The sequence below is a fragment of the Protomyctophum bolini genome, assembly GCF_963924005.1.
Source record: "Protomyctophum bolini genome assembly, chromosome: 5".
NCBI lineage: Eukaryota > Metazoa > Chordata > Actinopteri > Myctophiformes > Myctophidae > Protomyctophum > Protomyctophum bolini.
The window spans coordinates 7,066,970-7,090,458 of record NC_137866.1 but is presented as its reverse complement, the minus strand read 5'-3'; the positions used below and the strand labels follow the sequence as shown (position 1 = coordinate 7,090,458).

General features: G+C 41.6%; 2 protein-coding genes across 2 annotated transcripts in view; both read right to left on the bottom strand.

The window, feature by feature from the left end:
• LOC308315753 (interleukin-17 receptor D) overlaps window positions 1-3,847 on the bottom strand; it is a 10,105-nt gene extending 6,258 nt beyond the window's left edge. Inside the window, exon 1 of the mRNA XM_080763884.1 lies at window positions 3,579-3,847. Coding sequence (XP_080620010.1) covers window positions 3,579-3,695 — 117 coding nt within the window. The 5' untranslated portion in view covers window positions 3,696-3,847. The remainder of the gene's footprint in view (window positions 1-3,578) is intronic.
• A 741-nt stretch (window positions 3,848-4,588) lies between these two features.
• fam50a (family with sequence similarity 50 member A) lies at window positions 4,589-22,593 on the bottom strand. Its single transcript, XM_080764203.1, has 13 exons — window positions 22,325-22,593; window positions 19,784-19,868; window positions 18,872-18,971; window positions 16,758-16,921; window positions 14,391-14,467; window positions 13,342-13,408; window positions 12,025-12,086; window positions 10,618-10,694; window positions 9,995-10,049; window positions 8,337-8,385; window positions 7,423-7,493; window positions 6,970-7,080; window positions 4,589-4,809 (listed from the first exon to the last, which is right to left on the bottom strand). The coding sequence occupies exons 1-13, from the start codon at window positions 22,433-22,435 to the stop codon at window positions 4,801-4,803; spliced, it is 1,038 nt and encodes a 345-aa protein (XP_080620329.1). The 5' UTR covers window positions 22,436-22,593; the 3' UTR covers window positions 4,589-4,800.
• Between the last annotated feature and the right edge of the window lie 896 nt (window positions 22,594-23,489).

Sequence of the window (23,489 nt, the reverse complement as noted above, 5' to 3'; positions counted from 1 at the left end):
ACACCAAAACGGGTTCCCGGTCAGAATGGGTTAAATTGAATGTCACATAGAGTGGCAAAGCAACATGCAAAGTGAGTTTAACATTGTTTAATGCGATCAGAAAGGACTTTTCTGTGTGGATGTATTTGGGCTGTCAAGGCCAGAATGTAGTTTTTTGCCACTCAGTAGGCGTTCCTGCATAACTTCCTGGTTGGATGATGATGTCACGTGCATACCCTCTATACTGTAACAGCTGAATTATGCTTGTGCATGTAGAGATCTTAAATGTTCCAGATCTATTACGGTTTGATTTAGTTTTATCCTTTTCCCATATATGGGGGACATGGGGGAGAGCAACGGACTTGAACTCATGCTTCCTTCATGCCCGAGTGTCCAAGTTGCTCCTCCTATTTGTATCCGTCATTTGGCCACAGAATTTGTAAAACAGACTAAAGAAAGCCAAGCTAGTGGTCCCTGGATGCTCTGCTGAACATTACACACAACAGGACCAAGGTGGTTTGAACCAAGCCACAAATGCAAAATTACAGAATTATGGGAACAAACTATATACATTGTCATTTTGCTTGAATAAAATTTGTATCATCCCCCAGACAGCATGAATGCACTCCGCAAGTTGCGTCGCAATCTGCCTATTATAAGTTATTTTCAATTTTGCGTGTAAGAGGAAACTGTGAGATGGGTACTGGTCTTGAAAAGACTTGGTCTTGAAAAGCCTTGAAAGCACTATAGACTAGGGGGGAAAACGTGCACAATTGTGCATTTTACATCATTTCACTGGCCTCCCAGCATGCTAACACAACCAGCCAGAGATTTCACGTCTCCCCCCTTTTCTGTTGCCTCCATTGGCGTCCGCTTGCTGCCCTCACCCAGTACTGATGTTGGCCTACGATGCAATGCAACCAAAAGGTATATGGCACCCCTATCTATCCATCTATCTGCACCACACCACCACAGGGGACTGGCACCCCTATCCATCTATATGCACCACACCACCACAGGGACTGCGGTGCCCGGTGTCAAGTCTATTCTCTTGACCACAATGTTAGAAATTGTAATTTATATAAAACCATTGACATTATGAAATGCAAATAAAATACATAGTACACATTCCTGTTAGTCTCGCTGCTGCTCGGTTTGAGGTACGTTGTCGTTTGTCGGACCAATGACTAGTACTGCACCCAAAATCAATAGCCTAATGTTTATGTCTATAAATATATATTTATGGGAAAGAACAGCCGTCATAGACATATTCTCAGAATCATGGGGAGAATCGTGCTCAAATATATACAATTACGGTAGTTTATATATGTACATACATTTCATTTGAAGCATTTTACCCTTTTTATGCAGTGTGCCATACCAAAAAAAAAAAGAAGACTAGACTGATAAAAGACAAGGGATAACAAACAAAGCAATAAAATAGATAAGAATCAGTTGAACCTATAGCAAAAATCACACTATCAAGAATGATGTGTACTGTAGGCCTATCCTAAAAACTAGACTTATGAGGAGAGGAAAGCTAAATGTGAGATCCCATCGCCACCAAAATTACCTACATGTAGGTTAGCCTTTATATTGAATGACAGCAGCAGATATATGACGCAGGCATAAAATAACGAGTACTTGTATAATAAGAAAACTGCACTGAACTGGTGACTCAAGTTGAGGTACGAGTTATATATTCAATGATTCATCACTTGATCTGTACGTCCGACACCATGGTTGATTGAAGAGATCACCAACCAGTGATGCAAGATGCACAAATGACTTGTATCTGCGTATCTTGCAGGTGTTTAGTTTAGCACATGGCGTTTTGAGGCCATATACAGGACAGCAGCTGGAGAACGTAAATGAGAGACAAACTGACTTAGCCCGAGGCAGTAAAATACAAGAAAATGACAGTTGTGTGAGTAAAGAGATAGAGAAAAGGATAGAGCAGAACAGGTTGTTAAACTGTCACGTACTCATAATGACCATTCATATATGAGAATAATATACATGCTGCTCACTGTACATTGGAATTGTATGCATTTTTCATATGCACATTAGTTTGCTAAAAAAAAATGTATGTAATTGTCTCCACCAGGCCGAAGGCATGGGGGGAGAGTATGTTCCTCATACGGCCTGTTATAGCGCCACCATGAGGCCGATTTAGGCTAAACACATTCCTGTACATTACTCGTACACATTTTATCCATACATCACACAATTCGGTATACACTATCTCCATAGTCATGTGATCAACACGGAGCGGCACCCATTTCTAATCTTCCATCCTGATTGGCTTCCAAAGCTCACGAGATTGGTCCATTTAGAAAAAACGCCACAAATCACAAACAGTGTGCAATTTCCGTGAAATTATACACGCACATTTCCACAATTCTTTCCCCCAAATCAGCCTCACGGTGGCGCTATAACAGGCCAATTCCTGTTTTTAGCTATATACTGTTACATGTTATATTATTTATTTTTGTTGCCCTGCTACCCAACCACCAGATGAAGGCAAGCTGCCTTCATGTCCTACACTCCTATCCTCCTGGTGGAGACCTGTGCCCAGAAGGGCACTTCTTCTAGTTATGTTGTGTAATCGAGCTGACCAGTCTTCAGGGGCAACACTGAATACAATCAGAAACATCATCTTTAACACAACATTGAACCAAGTACACACACAGACTATGGGGAGTCACCATTTCAAAAGGGTATTTTTTTCCCCCCCGCAATTTTTTAACCGATTTTTCACCCAGTGTCAATTATCTAATGTAATCCTGGGCTCTTACACTCCCTCTGCCAACCTGGGGAGAGCAACGGACGTTGGACATAGCATGTGGAAGGAACACGTTATTCGGACCAGTTCCTTTTCCCCTCCGTCAGGCGCCCCGGCTGGCCAGGGGGAGGCAGTTTAGAGACCAGGATTACGGCATGTTTTTTGTGAGGGTACCTATACCCTACCTACCCTAGGGGAGAACACGCACACTCCACACAGAAAGGCCTTTTCGCCAACCCCACCTCGGTATGGGCACTGGTGACGGAGGAGAGAACTCGCCCCCCCAGCAGGAATCGAACCCCAGGACCTTCTAGCTGTGAGACGACAGCACTACCGACTGTGCCTCAAAAGGGGAATCGTCTTAGCCACCATGTGATAGGATACTAATTGACACCCTGAAGAACGAGGTCTGAGGGGAACCGACTTTGTGGACTGGATTCAGTTGGTTTTTCTGCAGTTTTACAATCCCCAAACCAAAAAGCCAATATCTGGAAGCAGTGAAACGTCTACGTACAGCCAAGAAAGCAGCAGGGCATGGGATTACAGTTGTACATCGTCACCACCACCGTCTGCTTGTCTTTCAGTCGGAATAAGCATTTTTCAAGCGGCGACTACTTCCAAGTTAAACCAACTTCACGCAAAACAGAAAACATAATTATGGAAGATTACAATACGTGTATTTATTTTACATCCTAACCCCACAACTTATGTCGACAAAAGCATGCTGCAAGAGGTTGAACTATTAGTTGAAACTCTGTTTGAGTTAACAAAAAATTGTAAATGAAAAAGATGCAACCCGAGACTTGGCGCTTACCTTTCGGACACATTCCAAAGAGCAGTCCTGAGGAGCGATACCAGTGGCCACGCCGACATCCTCCAGGGTCACGCCGAGTGTCAGGAGCTGATAACAAACAAGCGCTTCCCTCCACATTCTGTCACAACGACCATGACATTTTACTCCCAACAGCTCTGGACCTGAAGTTCACCGTCCCGTCCCCCTCCTCCTCCTCTCTCTCTCTCTCTCTCTCTCTCTCACACACACACACACACACACACACACAATCTGCTCCAAGTGGTTGAAAGCCGTCCCTTTTGGTCCATGCGAAGAAGGTAAAACAAACAAAGTCTCTCGGTCTCTCAGCGACGATGCATTTAAAAGCTATCCTACAGTCTTAAAAAAGAGCTTGGAGTTGTTGCGAGTGTCAGGAATGAGGGGAGGAGATGAAGATGACGAGGGGAGTGGTGTCTTCGGGCTATACGGGTGGTGGCCTAAACGCTACAAACAACCTGCGTGTTTTGACAGTTCACAACACCCCCCCCCCCCTCACACCGCCTCGTACCACCCCCCTGCTCGGCGGATTGTCGTCAGAGAGGCAGGAGAGCATGATATGACGGGACTTGAAATCCTGTTTCAAGGCAGCAACACGGCCACGTTTAAACCACATTTACAGTCAACACACACACGCCACAGGCTGCAGGAGCACCCGTTGACCACAGCTAGTGGAAAGCATCCAACATTTTTTTTTAACCCATTCTGACCTGAGATCAGATTCATACGAGGTTTCCACGGGACACACACTGGTCTGATGAACCCATTCTGACCTGAGATCAGATTCTAAAAATGTCAGTCGTTCTTCGAATTTTTCAAAAATAGCAGACCTACAAGCTCGTATCGCGCCACTCGGTGGCGCGATATGAGCTTGTAGATCTGCTATTTTTCAATAGCTAAAGCATAACATGATGCCAACACCAAAACGGGTTCCCGGTCAGAATGGGTTAACTTTTGGTTGCCGAGACAAAATGACAAAGATTGATTTATTTTTCTTAGGCAATACAGCCATTTTTTTATTTTAACAGATATCGTAGCTATATACATACAAGCAGTGTTTTGTTTTTTTCGGGGTAAATTGTGTTATGTCAAAAAGTTGATTAAAACTTATAGGAATCCATTACAATAATGCTGTAATAAAATAAAACAAATACAAAGGGTTTGCGCCACTAATGGCAGGGGGGGGGGGATGGAGACAGCTGAAGTTTCACCGGATCTGAAATGACAATCGGTCACAAACAGAAATAGTTAGTTCTGAAGCAGTGTCCAGCAGCATCTGTGTTCATAAGATTATTACAACTATAACGGAAGTGATGTCCATATGGCCTGTGCTCTCATTTGTCTGCCTGTTCCAAAATGACATGATCAATTCATTATTATTTTTTAAATTCTGAAATGTCTTTACTTTTTGCCACTTATTGGGGTACATGCGTTTGGTTAAACGTTAGACCTACCAACAGTCCTACAGTCATGAGTAAGACCACCCTCCCCAAATCCTAAACACACGTGGAAGTAAGTAAGTAAGTAAGTAGCCTTGCTGAAGCCATGGGGCCCATAGGGGGCAGGAGCCTATCTCCTGTTTCTGTAGCGTGAGGCAGCTTGATGTACAAGTACACCCCCTGGACATGACGCTGGCATGTCGCAGGGACTTACCCCCAATCCAACCCTTGATGCTGAGTGTCAAGCAGGGAGGCACTGGGTCCCATTTTTACAGTCTTTGGTATATGACCCGGCCGGGGATCGAACCCCCGACCTCCCAGTCTCAGGGCGGACACTCTATAAACCACAAGGCCGCTGAGCTGATAAACACACGTGGAAGCCACGGGTGAAATTACATACTTTTCCAGACTTTCACATACTTGTAGGAAGTAGGGAAGGAGTTTTATGTTAAAACATGATCTGCCTTCGTTTTTCTTTTTTTTTACGAGATTTACAAAACGTTCCCAAATAATTCCATCAATGAAAGCCAATCATTTAGGAGCATGCCCATGCAGGAAAAGCTGGCAGTATTGTAATTTAACCCATTTTGGACGGGAACGCCTTTTGGTGTTTTAAACATTATGTTATGCTTTAGCTATTGAAAAATAGTAGATCTACAAGCTCATAGCGCGCCACCGAGTGGCGCGCTACGAGCTTGTAGGTCTGCCATTTTGAAAAAGAAAAAACGTAAAAATGTGGCACAAATCTTTGAATATATTATATTCTTTCAAAGTGAATGTTTTGAACTCGGGTGTAGATGGTTTAAGTCCCTGAAGACTTTTTTTCCGCACAGAACAATGAAAGCTTTATGCAGGCCTAAATCATGTAGCAGTAGCCAGTATGCATCCAAACCAAATGGTAACGGGGATCTACAAGTGGCCGAATTTGGTATTGCAGCTCGAGCCCGTCGTTGACTATCATTGAAGCACGTTCATGTTTTTGGGCCCATGACACGTGAACGAATGTTTAACCCCTTTTGGCGTTTTAAACATCACGTTATAATTTAGCTATTGAAAGATAGCAGATCTACAAGCTCATAGCGCGCCACTCTACGAGCTTGTAGGTCTGCTATTTCCGTAAAACTGCGGCACAAATCTTTGAATATATATTCTTTCAGAGAAAACATTCTTTTTTTGACGTCAGGTCTAAATGGGTTAATACGTGAACGTGCGCAATGATAGTCAACGGCCAGATTTGATGCATTTATCATTATAAATACTATGTATGTCTATGATAATTAATGTTTTAGTAACTTATTATACTAATAATTAGCCTATAAAGAAAAGAAAAGGATCTCTGGAAAAAAAGGAAGCCTTAAGTCGCGGGAAATAAGCAGACTTGGCAACCCTGCTTCCATGTAAGGAAAGAAACATGCGCAGTTGAGACCAAGGAAGCTGAACTCGGAAGTGTTGTCTGCATAAAGCCCACTGCGCATGTTTCTTTACTTCCATGGAGCACCATGTGAGCAACATGGCGGCGCCCTTACGGTCTTCGCGTCCCGTCCTCTTTAGACAGTCCTTGGGTAGAACCAGGTAGTGACCTGCCTACTTTGAACCAGGTAGAACCAGGTAGTGACCTGCCTACTTTGAACCAGGTAGAACCAGGTAGTGACCTGCCTACTTTGAACCAGGTAGAACCAGGTAGTGACCTGCCTACTTTGAACCAGGTAGAACCAGGTAGTGACCTGCCTACTTTGAACCAGGTAGTGACCTGCCTACTTTGAACCAGGTAGAACCAGGTAGTGACCTGCCTACTTTGAACCAGGTAGAACCAGGTAGTGACCTGCCTACTTTGAACCAGGTAGAACCAGGTAGTGACCTGCCTACTTTGAACCAGGTAGAACCAGGTAGAACCAGGTAGTGACCTGCCTACTTTGCCTAATGGGAGGGGCGCTCACCGTGTATTTGTCCCATTTCTTCTCGGGGTCATATGGCTCCCAGCGACTCGCAGGGAAGATGTGTTTGTTCTTCTCGTACCAGCTCCTCAGCACCACTTTGCCCGCATGAGACTATAGGAACATGATGAAGACTTTAGCCACACAAACAAAAAGCATGATACAGATGGCTTCTGGAATTGGATTTGTTTAATGGTGTAATCAATAACTTTTGGGTTGTTTTTCCTCACTGTGATGCAGCAGACTGCCGTTGTGGGCTTACCCATCGTAAATTATTTGGTGCATAGTTCCGATTTTAAAATCCTTTCAAATGTTTCGATTTCTAGCAGTTGAGAATTTAAGTTGTTTAGAGAGGCCGTAACACTCGTCCAAGGTGAATTATACAATTTGAAACTATTCAAACCTGCTTATTACCGTTAATACAGTTATTAAATAAAATCATCTGATCGAACTCACCTCATCTTTCTCCACAGTGGCATCGTTGACCAGTCGAATGTCATCGTGGACGTCAAAGCTGAAGAGAGGACCTGCCGAGAACAAGGACGTAGTATTTGCATTCTTTGCAACAATCAATACCACAACTCTTTTCACATGTAAAGTGAAACACCGGTATATATTTAAATAGCATCTTAAATATTCCACCAGGGGGGCCTACAATAATAAATACTGTATAACACATTTATTGTATTAATTATCGTATTTATGAATTGGATATTGGATGGAGAGAACATTGATTTTGGTTTGCCATTTAATATGGCACCAGAACATGAACACGTGTCTGACTGTCATGTACACATTTCTGCACAGGTCTGTTTGGGTACAGATAACCTGTGGTGAGCATTTTACTTTTTGTAATTTTATGTTCGACATAAATTGACAGCCTATACCTCTAGACTTTTGCAGATAATTATTTTCTTCTTGTTCTACATAAATAAATAGCCTAGCTCTGGAATTTGATAGATAATTCTAATTCTTCTTATTCTTATTATAAATGAACAAATTAATTGAATATATACGTAATTGTTAAGTACTCTGGTTGTAAACTTTTTATTTGTTTATTTGGACAAGACAATGCAACTCTTTCAGCGCCACCTGGTGGTCACCAGTTTGGGCTCCGAGTGCAAATTCTCCCATTATTAAGAAAGACATCATTTGTAATTCTATTATGCATGTAATGTGCATGTCATCACCTGTACACCAGATTAGAGGAATTTTCAAAATATGGATGAAAAAAAAACAAATTACGCAATTAGATGTCTTGACGTTTTTGGCTACTAAAACAGTTTTTAATGGACGTCACATGGACATAAATACACCGGATATAGCACATTTGCTCATTTTCATCCGCCGTCCTCACAACACCTCCTTACCTGATTTGCCTCTGGCTTTTGTCACGATGAAGTCGTAGAAGCTGTGATGCTGAAAGAGATGAAGCGAGACAGATCAGCGTCCCTGCCCAAAGGTCCTCTATAGCTTCTCTTCACTGTGTAATTCAGTTCTGTATACACAACCTGTGTGAGGCAGTGTTGTTTTCTTCACTGTGTAATTCAGTTCTGTATACACAACCTGTGTGAGGCAGTGTTGTTTTCTTCACTGTGTAATTCAGTTCTGTATACACAACCTGTGTGAGGCAGTGTTGTTTTCTTCACTGTGTAATTCAGTTCTGTATACACAACCTGTGTGAGGCAGTGTTGCTTTAATTCAGTTCTGTATACACAACCTGTGTGAGGCAGTGTTGCTTTAATTCAGTTCTGTATACACAACCTGTGTGAGGCAGTGCTTCTCTTCACTGTGTAATTCAGTTCTGTATACACAACCTGTGTGAGGCAGTGTCGTTTTCTTCACTGTGTAATTCAGTTCTGTATACACAACCTGTGTGAGGCAGTGCTTCTCTTCACTGTGTAATTCAGTTCTGTATACACAACCTGTGTGAGGCAGTGTTGTTTTCTTCACTGTGTAATTCAGTTCTGTATACACAACCTGTGTGAGGCAGTGTTGTTTTCACTGTGTAATTCAGTTCTGTATACACAACCTGTGTGAGGCAGTGTTGTTTTCTCTTCACTGTGTAATTCAGTTCTGTATACACAACCTGTGTGAGGCAGTGTTGCTTTAATTCAGTTCTGTATACACAACCTGTGTGAGGCAGTGTTGCTTTCGTCGACTAAAGCCAAGACGAAAAATGTCCGTCGACTACCTTTTTTCACTGACTTAAAACGAAATAAAAACTAATCTATGATGACTAAAACCAAGACTAAATATACTGACAATTCTGTCAACAAATAAAAACTAGACTAAAATGTCAGGAAGGGACTAGTGGACCAGAGAGATCCAGTTTTGTTAAGTATTCGTTCACGAAATACTTCACTCTATGGGATCCCATAGAGTGAAGTATTTCGCTCACTCTACTTACAAAACCTTGGTTTCTAAAGAAACCTCTTCGTTTTATGCTGGGTTGCATGCTGAAAATAGCAGATATACAATCTCACAACGCGTCGCAGCGCTGCGACGCGTTGTGAGATTGAATATCTGCTATTTTCAGCATGCGACCAAAGTGTAAAATATGTCATTACAACGACATCAAGGCCAGTCAAAACACATTTTAGTCGACTAAATCAACTGTAGATTTAGTCGACTAAAATCGTATGACATTTAGGGCTGTATTTTTGCGTGTCTTAAGTACCAGGTCTTATTCCCTAACTTGAGTAAACTAAAGACCTGGAGGCGTGATCAATGCCATTTGGCTATTCTGAGTGGCCAAAGAGCATTGATCACGCCTCCAGGTCTTTAGTTTACTCAAGTTAGGGAATAAGACCTGGTACTTAAGACAAGCAAAATACAACCCATAGTCGACTAAAACTAGACTAAACACTAGAACATTCCAGGTGACTAAAACTAAGTGAAAACTATTCAAGAGACTATATGACTAAAACTAAAATGGAAAAAACAACCCCTGTGTGAGGTTGTTTTAGTGTGCATGTTCTGGGCCTTACGTGTGAGGTTGTTTTAGGGTGCAAGTTCTGGGACTTACGTGTGGAATGATCAAGTCCTCTTTGATGTACATAAGCTGCTCTACTCCGGCCGCCCTATACGGAATGAGAACAAAAAAAATAAACATTGACAAAATAACCCATTTTGACCCGAGATCATATTCTAAAAAATGTCTTCTATACATCCTGACAGTTTTCTGAAAAAGCTAGACTGACACCACAACGCGTATTCAGAGCGGAGTCACCACCCCCAGGGGAAGTTGTGATTTAAGCAATATTACACGAGAGGGTGTGGGTTAACGTGATTATTGCCACGACAGGGATGCGGTCAGGAAAGAGACTCCGCAAGCATCACTGAACAATAATAATTGTTAATAATCACGTTTTTTAGGTCTTTTTTTTATGGTCTTTTTTAGGTATTTTTTTTTGGTCTGCCTTTCTTTATTTTTTATCGTAAAAATGCGGCACAAATGTTTTAATATATAATAATATATGTTATAATATTCAGAGCGACCGTTTCTTTTTATTTCGACGTCAGGCCTAAATGGGTATAATAGAAGGGGGGGAATAATTGAAAATGAAAAAAAATAATAGGGTGGAGAAGAAAAAGGAAGGAAAAAATGAATCATAAGACAACAGAACTATATTCTGTAGTAGTACTCACCTGAGCTCACTGAAGTCCTTCCGGAGAACCTCCAGCGCCCTCTGTAGGAAGTTCTGGATAGTGTTTCCCTTCCTCATCTGTACGAGTAAGAGAGAAAAGAAAACTTGATTATTTGCATTTGTGCATTTCAGACTCCTCCATCTGTCTAGTGTTACGGCGTATTTTGTAGTGCGGTTTGGAAGCTTTACAACCGCTCCAGGTGGTTCGGTCAAGAAAAACAAAGCACTTGGGTTGAGGGTTTTACTGAAGAACGTAGAGTTGTACAGAAAGCATGCGTGTGTGTGTGTGGCTAACAAGGAGACGCACACGCTGCTGTGGTCTGTACAGAATGAGCGGAAAACTAGGCTTGACAAACTCTAAAGTGTGCTGTGCTGATTGCAGGGTGGATCGAGTAGCTTTCAAAGTACAAGATTTAGCATCATCTCTGGGACCGCAGCAACTCAGGTTTTCCCTGCTCTTTTCTAAGAGCTACATTTGCAGGACATCTCTGTGAAGTGAAGTGATCATATTCTACATTAGGAGTGAAACAACTCATCCGATAAAAGGTATTCAACGTTCGAACCCCTCACTCACCCCTGACGCACACGTGTGACCGTGCTCTTATGACTTAACCCATTTATATTTAAGAATATATATACGAAGATTTGTGCCACATTTTCACGATTTTTCAAAACATATCAGATCTACAAGCGTTGTAGATCTGCTATTTTTCAATAGCTAAATAATGCTTAGTTAAAACCCCTACCATAATGAATTGCATTGAATGGGAATTGAATGGGGCTATGGGGTGTTGTGCTAATTTGCTTATTTCCATCGAAATAAGTAGTAAAGTGTGCCGCTTGGGATATTAATTACATTATGAAGAGAGGATATATATTTAAAAAAATGAATTTTGAGCGATGGAAATAAGCGAATTAGCACAACACCCCATAGCCCCATTCAATTTAATTAAATTAATTGAGGGCTTATGGTAGGGGAAATAGCCAATAAGGTTTTGCACAAAATAACACCTGGACCTCTTTGTTGGGGACGTAACAACTACAAATAAAAAGGTAAGAAAGCCGTCTAGCATGGAATTCTCCTTTAACCAGGTGATAACGGTAGAGAGAGACCGTTTGGTTTAATTAACCTTTTAGAGCTTCAATGGAGCGACAAGCAAATTGTTCTATTGGGCTCTGAATAAAAGGATTATTCTTTGCCAGTCCAATCCGTCTAGACTGCGACATCCACGTAAAACAGCTTGGAAGCTAACAGCCGTCATGTCTGTCATCAATGCACTGCTAAGAAATGTATGTATGATTTTAGACATTTGGAAATCGTTGGAAATAATTGCTTCACGGCAATGTGTTACATGATCCTGCACATCTCAGACATACACGCTAGTACCAGTGTGCTAGTTTCTCTTACCTTGACAGTCTTACGGTGTCCAGATCCATCCCAGTAGCTGAACGTGATCTCAATCTCCTCGCCTGAGAGCAAACACATTTCACCACAACCATACAATCATTGTTTTTGTTATGAATATTAAGTGCACGATATTGAAATGATGATCGATATCCGATCTCCGATTATTTGCAGGGTAATATTATCGATACCGATATATTACATTATATTAATATTGAACTTGAATTTTTGTTTTGCTGGTGAGAGTCCCCCTTCCCACTAACAGCAAAATGTCTTCTAAATCCTGACTGTTTTCTTGAAAAAGCAGTTTTGTCTGTGTCAGTCGCTCTCAAACACTTTCATCTCACTTTTCACTATTCTTCAAAAAATAGCAGACCTACAAGCTCGTAGCGCGCTACTCGGTGGAAACAGTTGGAAACGCGCTATAAAAAAATGCAATTCATTATAAAAAGGCTAGCGTTTGTTTATTTAGGCTTCATTAAAGAAGGTAGACCTTTATTATCCAGCAGGGGGGGGGGGGGAATTCCAGTTCAGCTTCACCAAGTCCAAGTCTCCAAATCTGATTATCTATACCGATTCGAGTCAGATTCGTTTTATGCAGCCTGAACAAAGGCTTCGGAATATGATATGCAACAAATCCGTTTCCATGTTGGGCTGGTTTTTTTTTTGCTGTTCAGACTGCAAAAAAATAAATGCGACTCCAATCTAGATCAAATCAGGTTTTGGTTTTAAAACCCCATTTTGGTGTTTTAAACGTTACGTTATAATTTAGCTATTGAAAAATAGCAGACCTACAAGCTCATAGCGCGCCACCGAGTGGCGCGCTACGAGCTTGTAGGTCTGCTATTTTTTGGGGAAAAAATTGTGAAATATTTATTTCAGAAAACTGGAGGATTTAGAAGATTTTATTTATTTATTTCGAGGTCAGGCCTAAATGGGTTATGGATTGGGGTTATGGATGTCCTTCTCCCATAGAACAGTACTCTCCCCCCCTTCTCCCCTCACTGTATACGTTTCTTTTCCCTTTTTACCTCCTCTACGATGAAATCCTGTTCTGTTCTTTGACTATATAGAAGTGTCTATTTGTACGTCTCTAAATGTTTTGATGAATTGAACATGCATGGACCCGCTTGTAAACAAGTCTAATGCTTAATTGGGTCGTCCAACTCACAGCTAACAGCATTTGTATTGAGTTTGTGCTTGAAATGTACTGTAATTCTGCAAACTGTTAATACATATTTCAATCGAATCAAAAACTCTAGTGTACGGCTTGATTCATGTGCACGAATGTGGCCGAGCATGCGATGGCGTGGCACTCACTCTTGATCTTCTCCTGCTTGCGCTCCCACTCCTGCCTGAGCTCCTCTCGCAAGCGGTTCTCCTCCTCCTACAAAAACCCACAGAAACGCCTCAATTATATACCAGAGAACATTCTACAGTATATTTAACATTTAAGACATTTTGACCCGAGATCAGATTCCAAAAAATGTCTTCTACATCCTGACAGTTTTCTGAAAAAGCTATGTTTCTATGTCAGTCGTTCTTCGATTTTTCAAAAATTGCAGACCTACAAGCTCGCTTACGAGCTTGTAGATCTGCTATTTTTCAATAGCTAAAGCATAGCATAACGCCAACACCAAAAGTGGTTCCCGGCCAAAATGGGCTAAGACAAATCTGTAGATGTCAAGGAAAAAGATAACCGCTCCTGTGCAATAGTACTTCATGTTTTTTTTTTATCTCGAGTCAAAGCTAGTTTTCAAATCTGAAAATTGAGTTATGAAAAGTATTACAAAATCCCCAAAAATAAAGTTCTAAGTGTACTACGGTACATGGCCCATGGTCTCTGTGGTACAGCGCGTTTGCTTGGGTGTGATAAGAGACCAAATTAAATATCTTTCATTTACACTTCTCCAAATGATGTTCAACACTGATGCTGCAGCAAAAAAACATTTGCAAGAACCTTAGGCCTGACGTCGAGAATTTAAAAAATGTCTTTCTAAAAATGTTTTTCAGTGGTTCTCAATATTTCATGTCAAGGACCCCAAAGATTACATGCAATTGGCCGCCGACCCTCATCTGAAAATATGTTGTTCCAGGGACTGCCCAGAAGCAAAGATTTGAGTTAAAAACTGAAACTCAAAAAGAACATATTCAAAGATTTAAGGCACATTTTCACGATTTTTCAAAAATAGCAGATCTACAAGTTCATGATGCTTGTAGATCTGCTATTTTTCAATAGCTAAAGTATAATATAATGCTTTAAAACACCAAAATGGGTTAAGTCTTAAGTGCATATTCAAGGTAAAGAAAAAATGTAAATATGGTAGGAAATGTTGGACAAGGGCTTGGGCTCAAAGTTCCATCCTCACCTCTCTGTCTCGGTCAGGCAGAAAGCTGGTGTCAACATCTGGGTTCTTTCCCAACTTCTTCTTCTTCATGGGTAGAACTGGAAGACAATGTTAAGACATGTCACCCACAATGGACAGACAAGAAACCAAGACGTGTCACCATGCAGATTATCAACAACAAGGCGTCTATTCAAAGGACTTGTGACTGTGAGGCCAATCTGTCTTAGTATGTATTCATTATATGTCCTCACTGTCGGGTGTAAACCTGGTCCAAAACCATTTGTCAGGAGAAAGAAAAAAAAGAACCTGTTCCAATGGATGCAATGTACGGTAGTCGTCATTTAGTCACAACAAGGTTTCCATTGGTTCTGTTACTTTTTAGATTTAGAGTAGCCAATCATTTTGTACGCCCTTTTTCTCCCCAATTTACTCATTATTCCAATTAACCCATTTTTGGGCGGGAACCCCTTTCGGTGTTCTAAACACTTAGCTATTAAAAAAAAATAGAAGATCTACAAGCTCATAGCACTCCATCGAGTGGCGCGCTACGAGCTTGTAGGTCTGCTATTTTTGAAAAATCGTGAAAATGTGCCTTAAATCTTTGAATATATATTCTTTCAGCGTTTCAGTCTTTAACTCTAATCTTTGCTTCTGGAGGGTCCCTGGAACAACATATTTTCAGATGGGGGTCGGCGGCATTGTACATATATAATTGCTGTGGTCCTTGACATGAAATATTGTGAACCACTGATGTAGAAACGAAGTTTTTCAGAAAAAAACACATTCAATTTCGACGTCAGGCCTAAATGGGTTAATTCCTCCACACACACACACACACATGCATGTGTTGTCACTGCTGTCACTACAGACTCCTGCCACCCGCCAGTGAGGAGCCCCCACCGGGAGGACGTAGGTAGGGCCTTCGCCCTACTCCTCCCTCCCGCCCAACTTCCCTCCCCAGAACACGGGCCAATAAAGCGCCGAACGTCCGACGTCACTTTCAGTAGAGGGCGCCAGTACACAGGTCCATGTTTTTTGAGTGGTGCAACCACTCCAAGGAACAGCAATGTCCGTGTTCACCTACATGTTGGTTCACCTATGTGTCCGCCTATGTGACGTTAAAAAGCACCAGTATATGACCATTAGTACCAGTAGGGGTGCTGTTGTGCCAGAAACAGAGAGAGAGATAGTGCTGCACTGTTGCCTGCTAATATGAGAGAGAGAGAGAGAGAGAGAGGAGTGTGAACTGCACCACTCAGTTCACACGGGTGTGATTTTTTATTTGCATTGAAATCCCCATTTTGGGTCGCTTCATATAAGAACTGTGGCAAGTGTGGCTGTGCGTCGTTAATGATGTCCATTCATATTTGATAAAGCCAGTTTCTGGAGAAAATGGAATTAAGGTGGCCGCAAAAACCTTGAAACTACAAGGGTATGAAGGCAATGTCGCTGCTAATATACGTCACGCCCAGCCGTCAACACATTGCGTTCCTGAGATTCCTCGTTGACGTAAGCTCAGCTGGCGGTGACTCGACTCGTACAAACCACGAAACATTAAATATCAATAAAATAAATAAAACTTAGATAACATGTCAGTTTCTGTTGTGCGACGGGCAGCTGCAGCCACCCCACCTACCCGGAAATGTAGTCCCTGGGTCGTTTGACTCGTTTCTAGCGCTTATTGTGTGTATATTTGTACATTTCCACCTTCAGTCGATGCTTCATATCCATACGAGTGAAAAGGCCGGGACGATCGAGTTTATTTTTCAAACGAGGTTCTTATATGAATGAGATCCATTTCAGTGCAAATAAAGTACACGAACCTGTGGACTGGCGCCCTCTACCGACAGTGACGTCAAGACTTCGGCGCTCTATTGTGTTCGCATAGACGCCCGAAAAAACCCGGATGTGGGATTAGAACCCACAACCTCCCCCCACAAGTGGTGGGCAGGGACTTTACCAGTTTTTCCTTTTTTGTTCGAGCAAACCTGTTGAATTAACCCGGGATGCGCGTGCACCTCCTGACCACTTTACCAGTTTTCCATTGGTTCAATGTTTATAAAAGCCATACAGTAGATCTTAATTAACTATTACAACTTTCACTTTCAAAATGATTGAAAAATAGGTATTGGGATAGATCCAAGTTTAAATATGGAGATAGGTTTCTGCCCGACAATCAAGTATAATACAGAGTTAGGTGGATAATCAATATAATCCAACATAAAAAAAATTATCTATTCAAATTTCTTGTCGATTGAAAATTGCTTCTCAATTATTCCATTAACCAAATGGGCAGTAAATCAGTCATTACCGATAAACACCCGTTTCCATACATTTTCGTTTTAAGTGCCTAGTCATTGTCAGACCAGCGACAACATGTACACTTACAATAATCCTCTCCCTCCTCATCTTCCTCCTCTTCCTCTTCCTCCTCCTCCTCCTCTTCCTCCTCCTTGTCCTCCTCTCCGTCGTCGTCGGGGTTAAACGATAAACTGGCAATCTTCCTCTTCTGTTCCTCTTTCCTCTTCTTCTCCTTCTGTTTCTCCAGTTTCCTACACGGGACACATCAGGACAGGTTATAATAGACGCCAACCTGAGTCCATAGAGAAACACAGACGACTGGAGAAGAAAGGCAGACTGTGCTGCCACACTATCAAAAGAGCTGCGCTCGCTTTAAATCCAGACAGTTTTCTGAAATACCTATGTTTCTAGGCCTATATCACTCAATATTTCATGTCAAGGACCCCAAAAATGATCTGTAATTGGCCTCCCGAGACCCCCCCATCTGAAAATATGTTGTTCCAGGGACCTCCCCAGAAGCAAAGATTTGAGTTAAAAAAACGTTTGTTCTGAAAAAGATATATTCCAAATTTGAGGCACATTTTCACGATTTTTCAAAAATAGCAGACCTATACAAGCTCGTAGCGCGCCAATCGGTGGCGCGCTATGAGCACCCCTCAAGGAGCAGTATGTAGTGCCCGGAACATACTTTGAGAACATATGTTTTAATAAAAAAACTGGTGTTGTTGTACAGTAGTCATTTGTGGTTCAGCGTATAAGCTGTCGTAGTACTGCCACAATGGAAGTATGATTCTAGAGAAAACCCCAAAGTAATGAATATACTAGAATATTCACTGTGTAGTACAGAATGGTATGGTGGTGAAAAGCCACTGAAAAAGGCTTTACTAGATGATGAGACAATTCTTCAAGCATTATTGAGAAGAAGAATATAACGCTGGGATTAGTGGCCGTGTCCAATATGGGGGTTTTCAAGGCCGATACGAATTCCGATAGTTTTAACCCATTTGGGGCAGGAACCCCTTTTGGTGTTAGCATTATGTTATGCTTTAGCTATTGAAAAATAGCAGATCTACAAGCTCGTAGCGCTCCACCGAGTGGTCTGCTATTTTTGAAAAATCGAGGATGCAGAAGACATATTTAGAATCTGATCTCAGGTCAAATGGGAGAAATGTCGACCATCTGAAAAGTATATTAATGTATGCAGTTAATACTTGGTCTGGGCTACTTTTGAAGAAATTATTTCGTCAATGTGGCGTGGCATGGAGGTGATCAGCCTGTGGCACTGTGGAGGTGTTATGGAAGCCCGGGTTTGCTTTGATAACAGCCGTAAATTAATTTGTATTGTTCAGTCTCATGTCTCACACCTTCCTCTTGACAATACAACCTAGGTTATCTGTGGGGTTCAGGTCAGGACAGTTGGCTGGTCAGTTAAGCACGGTAATACCATGGTCAGTACACCAGTTACTAGTAGTTTTGACTCTGTGGGCAGGTGCCAAATCTAGCTGGAAAGGACAATTAGCATCTCCATGAAGCTGTTTCTTCAAAAGTAGCCCAGACTGAGTATTAAATGCATACATTAATATACTTTTCAGATGGTCGATATTTCTCGTTTAAAAAAAACATTTTTTTTTAATGGTCTCGTAAAATATTCTAATTAATTGACATAGGATTTTTAGAATTTCATGAGCTGTATGCCATAATCAAGATTAAAACAATGGTTTTAAATACTTCACATAACATTATGCACAATGAATTGAGAATATATGAAAGTTTCCCTTTTTAAAATTATATTACAGACGAAAATGAACTTTTAACAAAATATTCTGATTCAGTGAGATGGAGCTGTACTATGTCACAGTACGATTGGAAAACCAGTCGGATTGAAAAAGGTGCACTCGGTTTCACGGACGAAGGCATGCCGCATGTGACCTAAAGTGAGCAAGTACGCCGTGTCGAGCGTTGCAAAGTCACCTTCAGTCGACTCAGTGTCGTGCTTTAGCTATTGAGAAATAGCAGATCTACAAGCTCATAGCGCGCCACCGAGTGGCGCGCTACGAGCTTGTAGGTCTGCTATTTTTGAAAAATCAAAGAGCGACTGACATAGAAGACATTTTTTAGAATCTGATCTCAAGGTCAGAATGGAAAACTGTCAGGATGTAGAAGACTTTAAAAAAAAATCTGATCTCAGGTCAGTCACTCACAGCATGAGCTCCTTGGATTGCTCCTTCTTGGCCAGCTGTTTCTCCCTCTCCTTCACCAGGGCTTCCTGTTTGGCCTTCATGTCGTTCAACGTCACCAGCCCTGAGGAGGACAAGGCACATATTTAATTGATTATTTCTAAAAAGTCGATAGTTTAATGACATAATTGATTAATGAATCAATCCAAAAAAAGAAACGTTTCATGCTTGTTGCATGACACTGTCGTGCGACAAAGTATGAAATAACGATTCACTGTACTCAGTAGAATAACCGCTAAGAAGATATTAGATTTAGAAGGGAGTTCCAACCGCGCCTCTGGCCTATGGCAGGCCAGTCTGGTGTTATCTCAGAGGCCTCTAGCCTATAGCAGGCCAGTCTGGTGTTATCTCAGAGGCCTCTAGCCTATAGCAGGCCAGTCTGGTGCATCTCAGAGGCCTCTAGCCTATAGCAGGCCAGTCTGGTGTTATCTCAGAGGCCTCTAGCCTATAGCAGGCCAGTCTGGTGCATCTCAGAGGCCTCTAGCCTATAGCAGGCCAGTCTGGTACATCTCAGAAGCCTCTAGCCTATAGCAGGCCAGTCTGGTGCATCTCAGAAGCCTCTAGCGGCTAGAGGCTTCTGAGATGCACCAGACTGGCCTATAGGCTAGAGTCTAGCGGCAGCCTATAGCAGGCCAGTCTGGTGCATCTCAGAAACAGGACAGATAACATGCGAACAAGAAGTCACTGGAGCATCTCAGACGATTTAGGCCCTTAGTTTATTATAACAGGGTTTATTATAACAGGGTGCAAGTAAAAAGTGACAACGTTTTGATGTGTAAGTTACATCTTCGTCAGGTCAAAACAATAGATTGTTGCAGCGCTGCAACCTGCAGTGTTGTGTCCGGTGGCCCATGTGAAATTGGAGGCTATACTTACCAACAGTGCTGGATTTGAGTTCTGCCTCCACTGCATCGTAGTGGGCTGAGAACTTCTTGTCGATGTTGGACTTGACCATGTTGTCCTGCAAGAAGACAACCGAAATCAACAGCAAGTTAAGATAGGGCTACTTCATTGCTCAGCCTCAGATGAGATATGATGAAGAGCACTGTTGAGAACAGATCTACTCGTAGGGACGGGACGATAATCACTATTATCATTTTATCGTGATAAAAAAATACGGGAGATTTAAATTTCTCGTGAAAAATTGTCCTCTGTCATACTAACTAGAATATCCTCCGTCATACATGAATACATGAATTAGAATTTTGTTGAGCAGTACTTTTTTTGTAAAAGTAAAGTAATGTACTTCACTCACTTCACTACAAATCGATTCGGCTAAAACAGCAGATCTACAAGCTCACAACGCGATCTACAGATCAGCGGTTTTTGGCGAACTTTCCTGCTAAAACAAATGTGTCATTTTAAGTTTGAAGCATATTTGATTGTCGCGATAATATCGTCATTTGCAATTATTTTTTGTACATTCAATAATCGTCCCATCCCCGTCTACTCATAGGTTTAACGACAGACAGCTGCAAACAGAGTCTGTTCAGCGTTGCCTGTTCAGTGAGGCAGATGGTTTCAGGCAGCTATTGCCGATACTTTCCTAGCTCTGGTCCATAGCTCTAATGCGTTTCATTTGGAGCTACGTTACTCTCAACTTCCGCCGTTCGCATGAATGCAGACCAGCCTCTCGTCTTTAGCGTAAATAAAAAGAACATTTTTTGCTACCCATCTCTTCAGGTTAGCTTTCCCCAGCTGATGTCTCGTTTTCCTTTTATCTTTTTAAACCCTGTACTGTTGTTGTATCTGTTATGTTTTTCTTTTTTCTTTTTTTTTCTTATTAAAGTCTGTTCTTATGTTCCTATGTAAAGCGCTTTGGGTATTTAGAAAAGCGCTATATAAATTTGAGCTATTATTATTATTATTAGATCTGCTATTTTTCAATAGCTACATAAATTATAACATAATGTTTAAAACACCAAAAGGGGTTCCGGAACTTCCCGCCCAAAATGGGTTAAGAAAGAAGCAGTCTGTACCTGTAACTGTCACTGTACCTTTGCATAATCATATCGGCGCAAAATATTTGCACAATCCACACAGAAAAGGCCTATTTTCATTCCAGCTCAAAAATAAAATCACTATTGGTTGAATGAATATCGGTTATTGGTGATTGTCCCCTCTCTAAAATCGGTTATCGGTCACAAGAATCGGTCGGACACTATAGTGACGGATACTGTGTGGTGTCTTTCTTGGGGTTCCATTTCAAATTTGAGGTTATTCTAAAATAGAACAACCACAGTCTTCACTTTGCTCAATGGAGAAAACGTTTATTATTAAGGAAACCTTTCGGTCATGGACTGAGAACTCCTCAGGCATCCCTGTTAACTACTGAAAGTGTTTTGTTGTTATTGATGTCGGATGTGGTGCGGAGGTGAGGCGGTACCAGGCTGTGAAGTATCAATCTGCCTTGGTAGCACAGGGGGGGAAAGCGACCATGTTTGAGCAATAGCTATAATAGCTTTGTTTGTGTTCACGCAGGATATTTGCATTATTGCAGGGCCAGTGAGGTTACGTTTACTTTGTATAGCCCTGAGTCTGATTGACAAATCAACCATGACAGATTACAGTCTTGATCCAAAGGCTACGTTTGTACAGAGTACTGAAGTCTGTGCAATTTGGCCCCACTCACTCAGTCCATTAACACACAACACGTGTCCTGTCCAGGAATCTAAAAACCGTAAGCAATAAATCAATGTTAAGAAACGGTGCTTTAGTGTTTTTAACTTGATATCAACTAAATTATTCTACATTCTGGAGTAACAGTTGAGGGCACACGTGTACTGTAAACAAAAAAAAATTGGCTTTCATTTGTGATGGGACCCTAGCCCTGGACCAGGGCTAATGGGACCCTAGCCGCAATTTGCAACATAAAAATCCACCGTAGAGATGTTATGAGCTACTTTCTGTCAAGACATCCTCTGCAAGTGATTATTTTTGTGCTGGAGTTTGGAAGCACTCGTCGTATGTCACTGAACGGCCCTGCGTTCCACCTGTTTCGAATTTGCACATAATGCAGGAGGCAGCAGCGCGACCCGTTAATAAAACGAGTGCTTCCAAACTGCAACACTTAAAAAAATAATCACTTGCAGAGGATGTCTTGACAGAAAGTAGCTCATAACATCTCTACGGTGGATTTTTATGAAAAACAAGCTCGGCAGATTGAAAGAGGATAATTCAAGCTTGTACTACAGCTGCAATGTTGGTGAGTTTAACGTCGTTTAAGACAAGCAGATCGCAAACCAAAAAAGATGAGTGGGGAGTCAATGGAGGGTATTGCAACTCTAGATTCATCCCATTATTTAAGTCTAGTGGTGACGTTACGCAACACTAAATTCCACACTTTAAACCCCTGCCGACCGTCGTCGCGTCTCGCAGTCCCTTATTATTACTAGTAATCATATAATGAAACAATACCTCTGCAATCTTCTTTTTAAGCTGTTCAAGTTGTTCTCTTTCTTTTTCTCGTTTCTTCGTCAGCTGCATGGCTCTGCCAGCCTCACTGGCAGCTCCTTTGTACTGCGCCATTGTGATTAGATTTGTCTGTATACCCTATAAAAGGAACTATTGGAACAAACAATGCAATCAGAGTCGATCAAACGGTATAAGGTTTATCAAACAGGAACGCTATGGTTGTGAAAGCTCAGCTGGGCTCCTGCTTTGCTTCTAGTATCACAACAAGAACAATGGCGACACGGACACCGCAATGCATCCTGGGCACATGTAGAAATGTAGAATTTGCTCCATTTGTTCCCTTCGCTTTGCCGTAGATTGGGTGAATACAAAAGCACTTTCAAGTACATAATTAATAAACAAATAAACAAATTAACAGATAGATTGCATCGTGTGTGTGTGTGTGTGTGTGTGTGTGTGTGTGTGTGTGTGTGTATAAATTAACAATGAATTTATTGATGAATAAAGAATGCGAAAACGTACCCATGGCGCAGTACCCCCTGCGGCCACAAGGGGGGTATCTCACAACGGGTAAGGGCTATAATAAACCACATTTTCTTATGAACATGACATTCTTGAAAACAAATTGAGTAGCCTATTTAGTATTTATTTAATTTGACCACATTGATAATATGTATGTATGTATGTATGTAATATTTACGCACGGCGCACGCGCACACACACACACACACACACAGTCATACACACACACACACACACACACACACACACACACTCATGCAGTGGGTTTTTTTCACTTATTAGAGGCTGGTCCTTATTAGACAGTGAAACAGCAATTTGGCTGCATCATCTTTATTTGCATTCACATTTTTACAAGAAATTCTTGAACACAAACAATAGTGGATGCGCAACCTTGAAAAACTCTATAACAAGTGCTTCAGGATACAGATCACGGGTACAGAAAGCATCACCTTCTCAGCCAATTATTGCAGACACTGAACAGAATTTTGCCGATGCCTGATCAGCTCTCGGCTTGGGGCATGCCTGCAATCTGCAGGCCCCTCACGACTGATTTGTGGACATTACCGAGGCTTCCAAATATGAACACAAGTAGTTTACATTTGTAGCCAAGCTGTATAATAGCATCCTTGAGACGCTGGTACTTAAG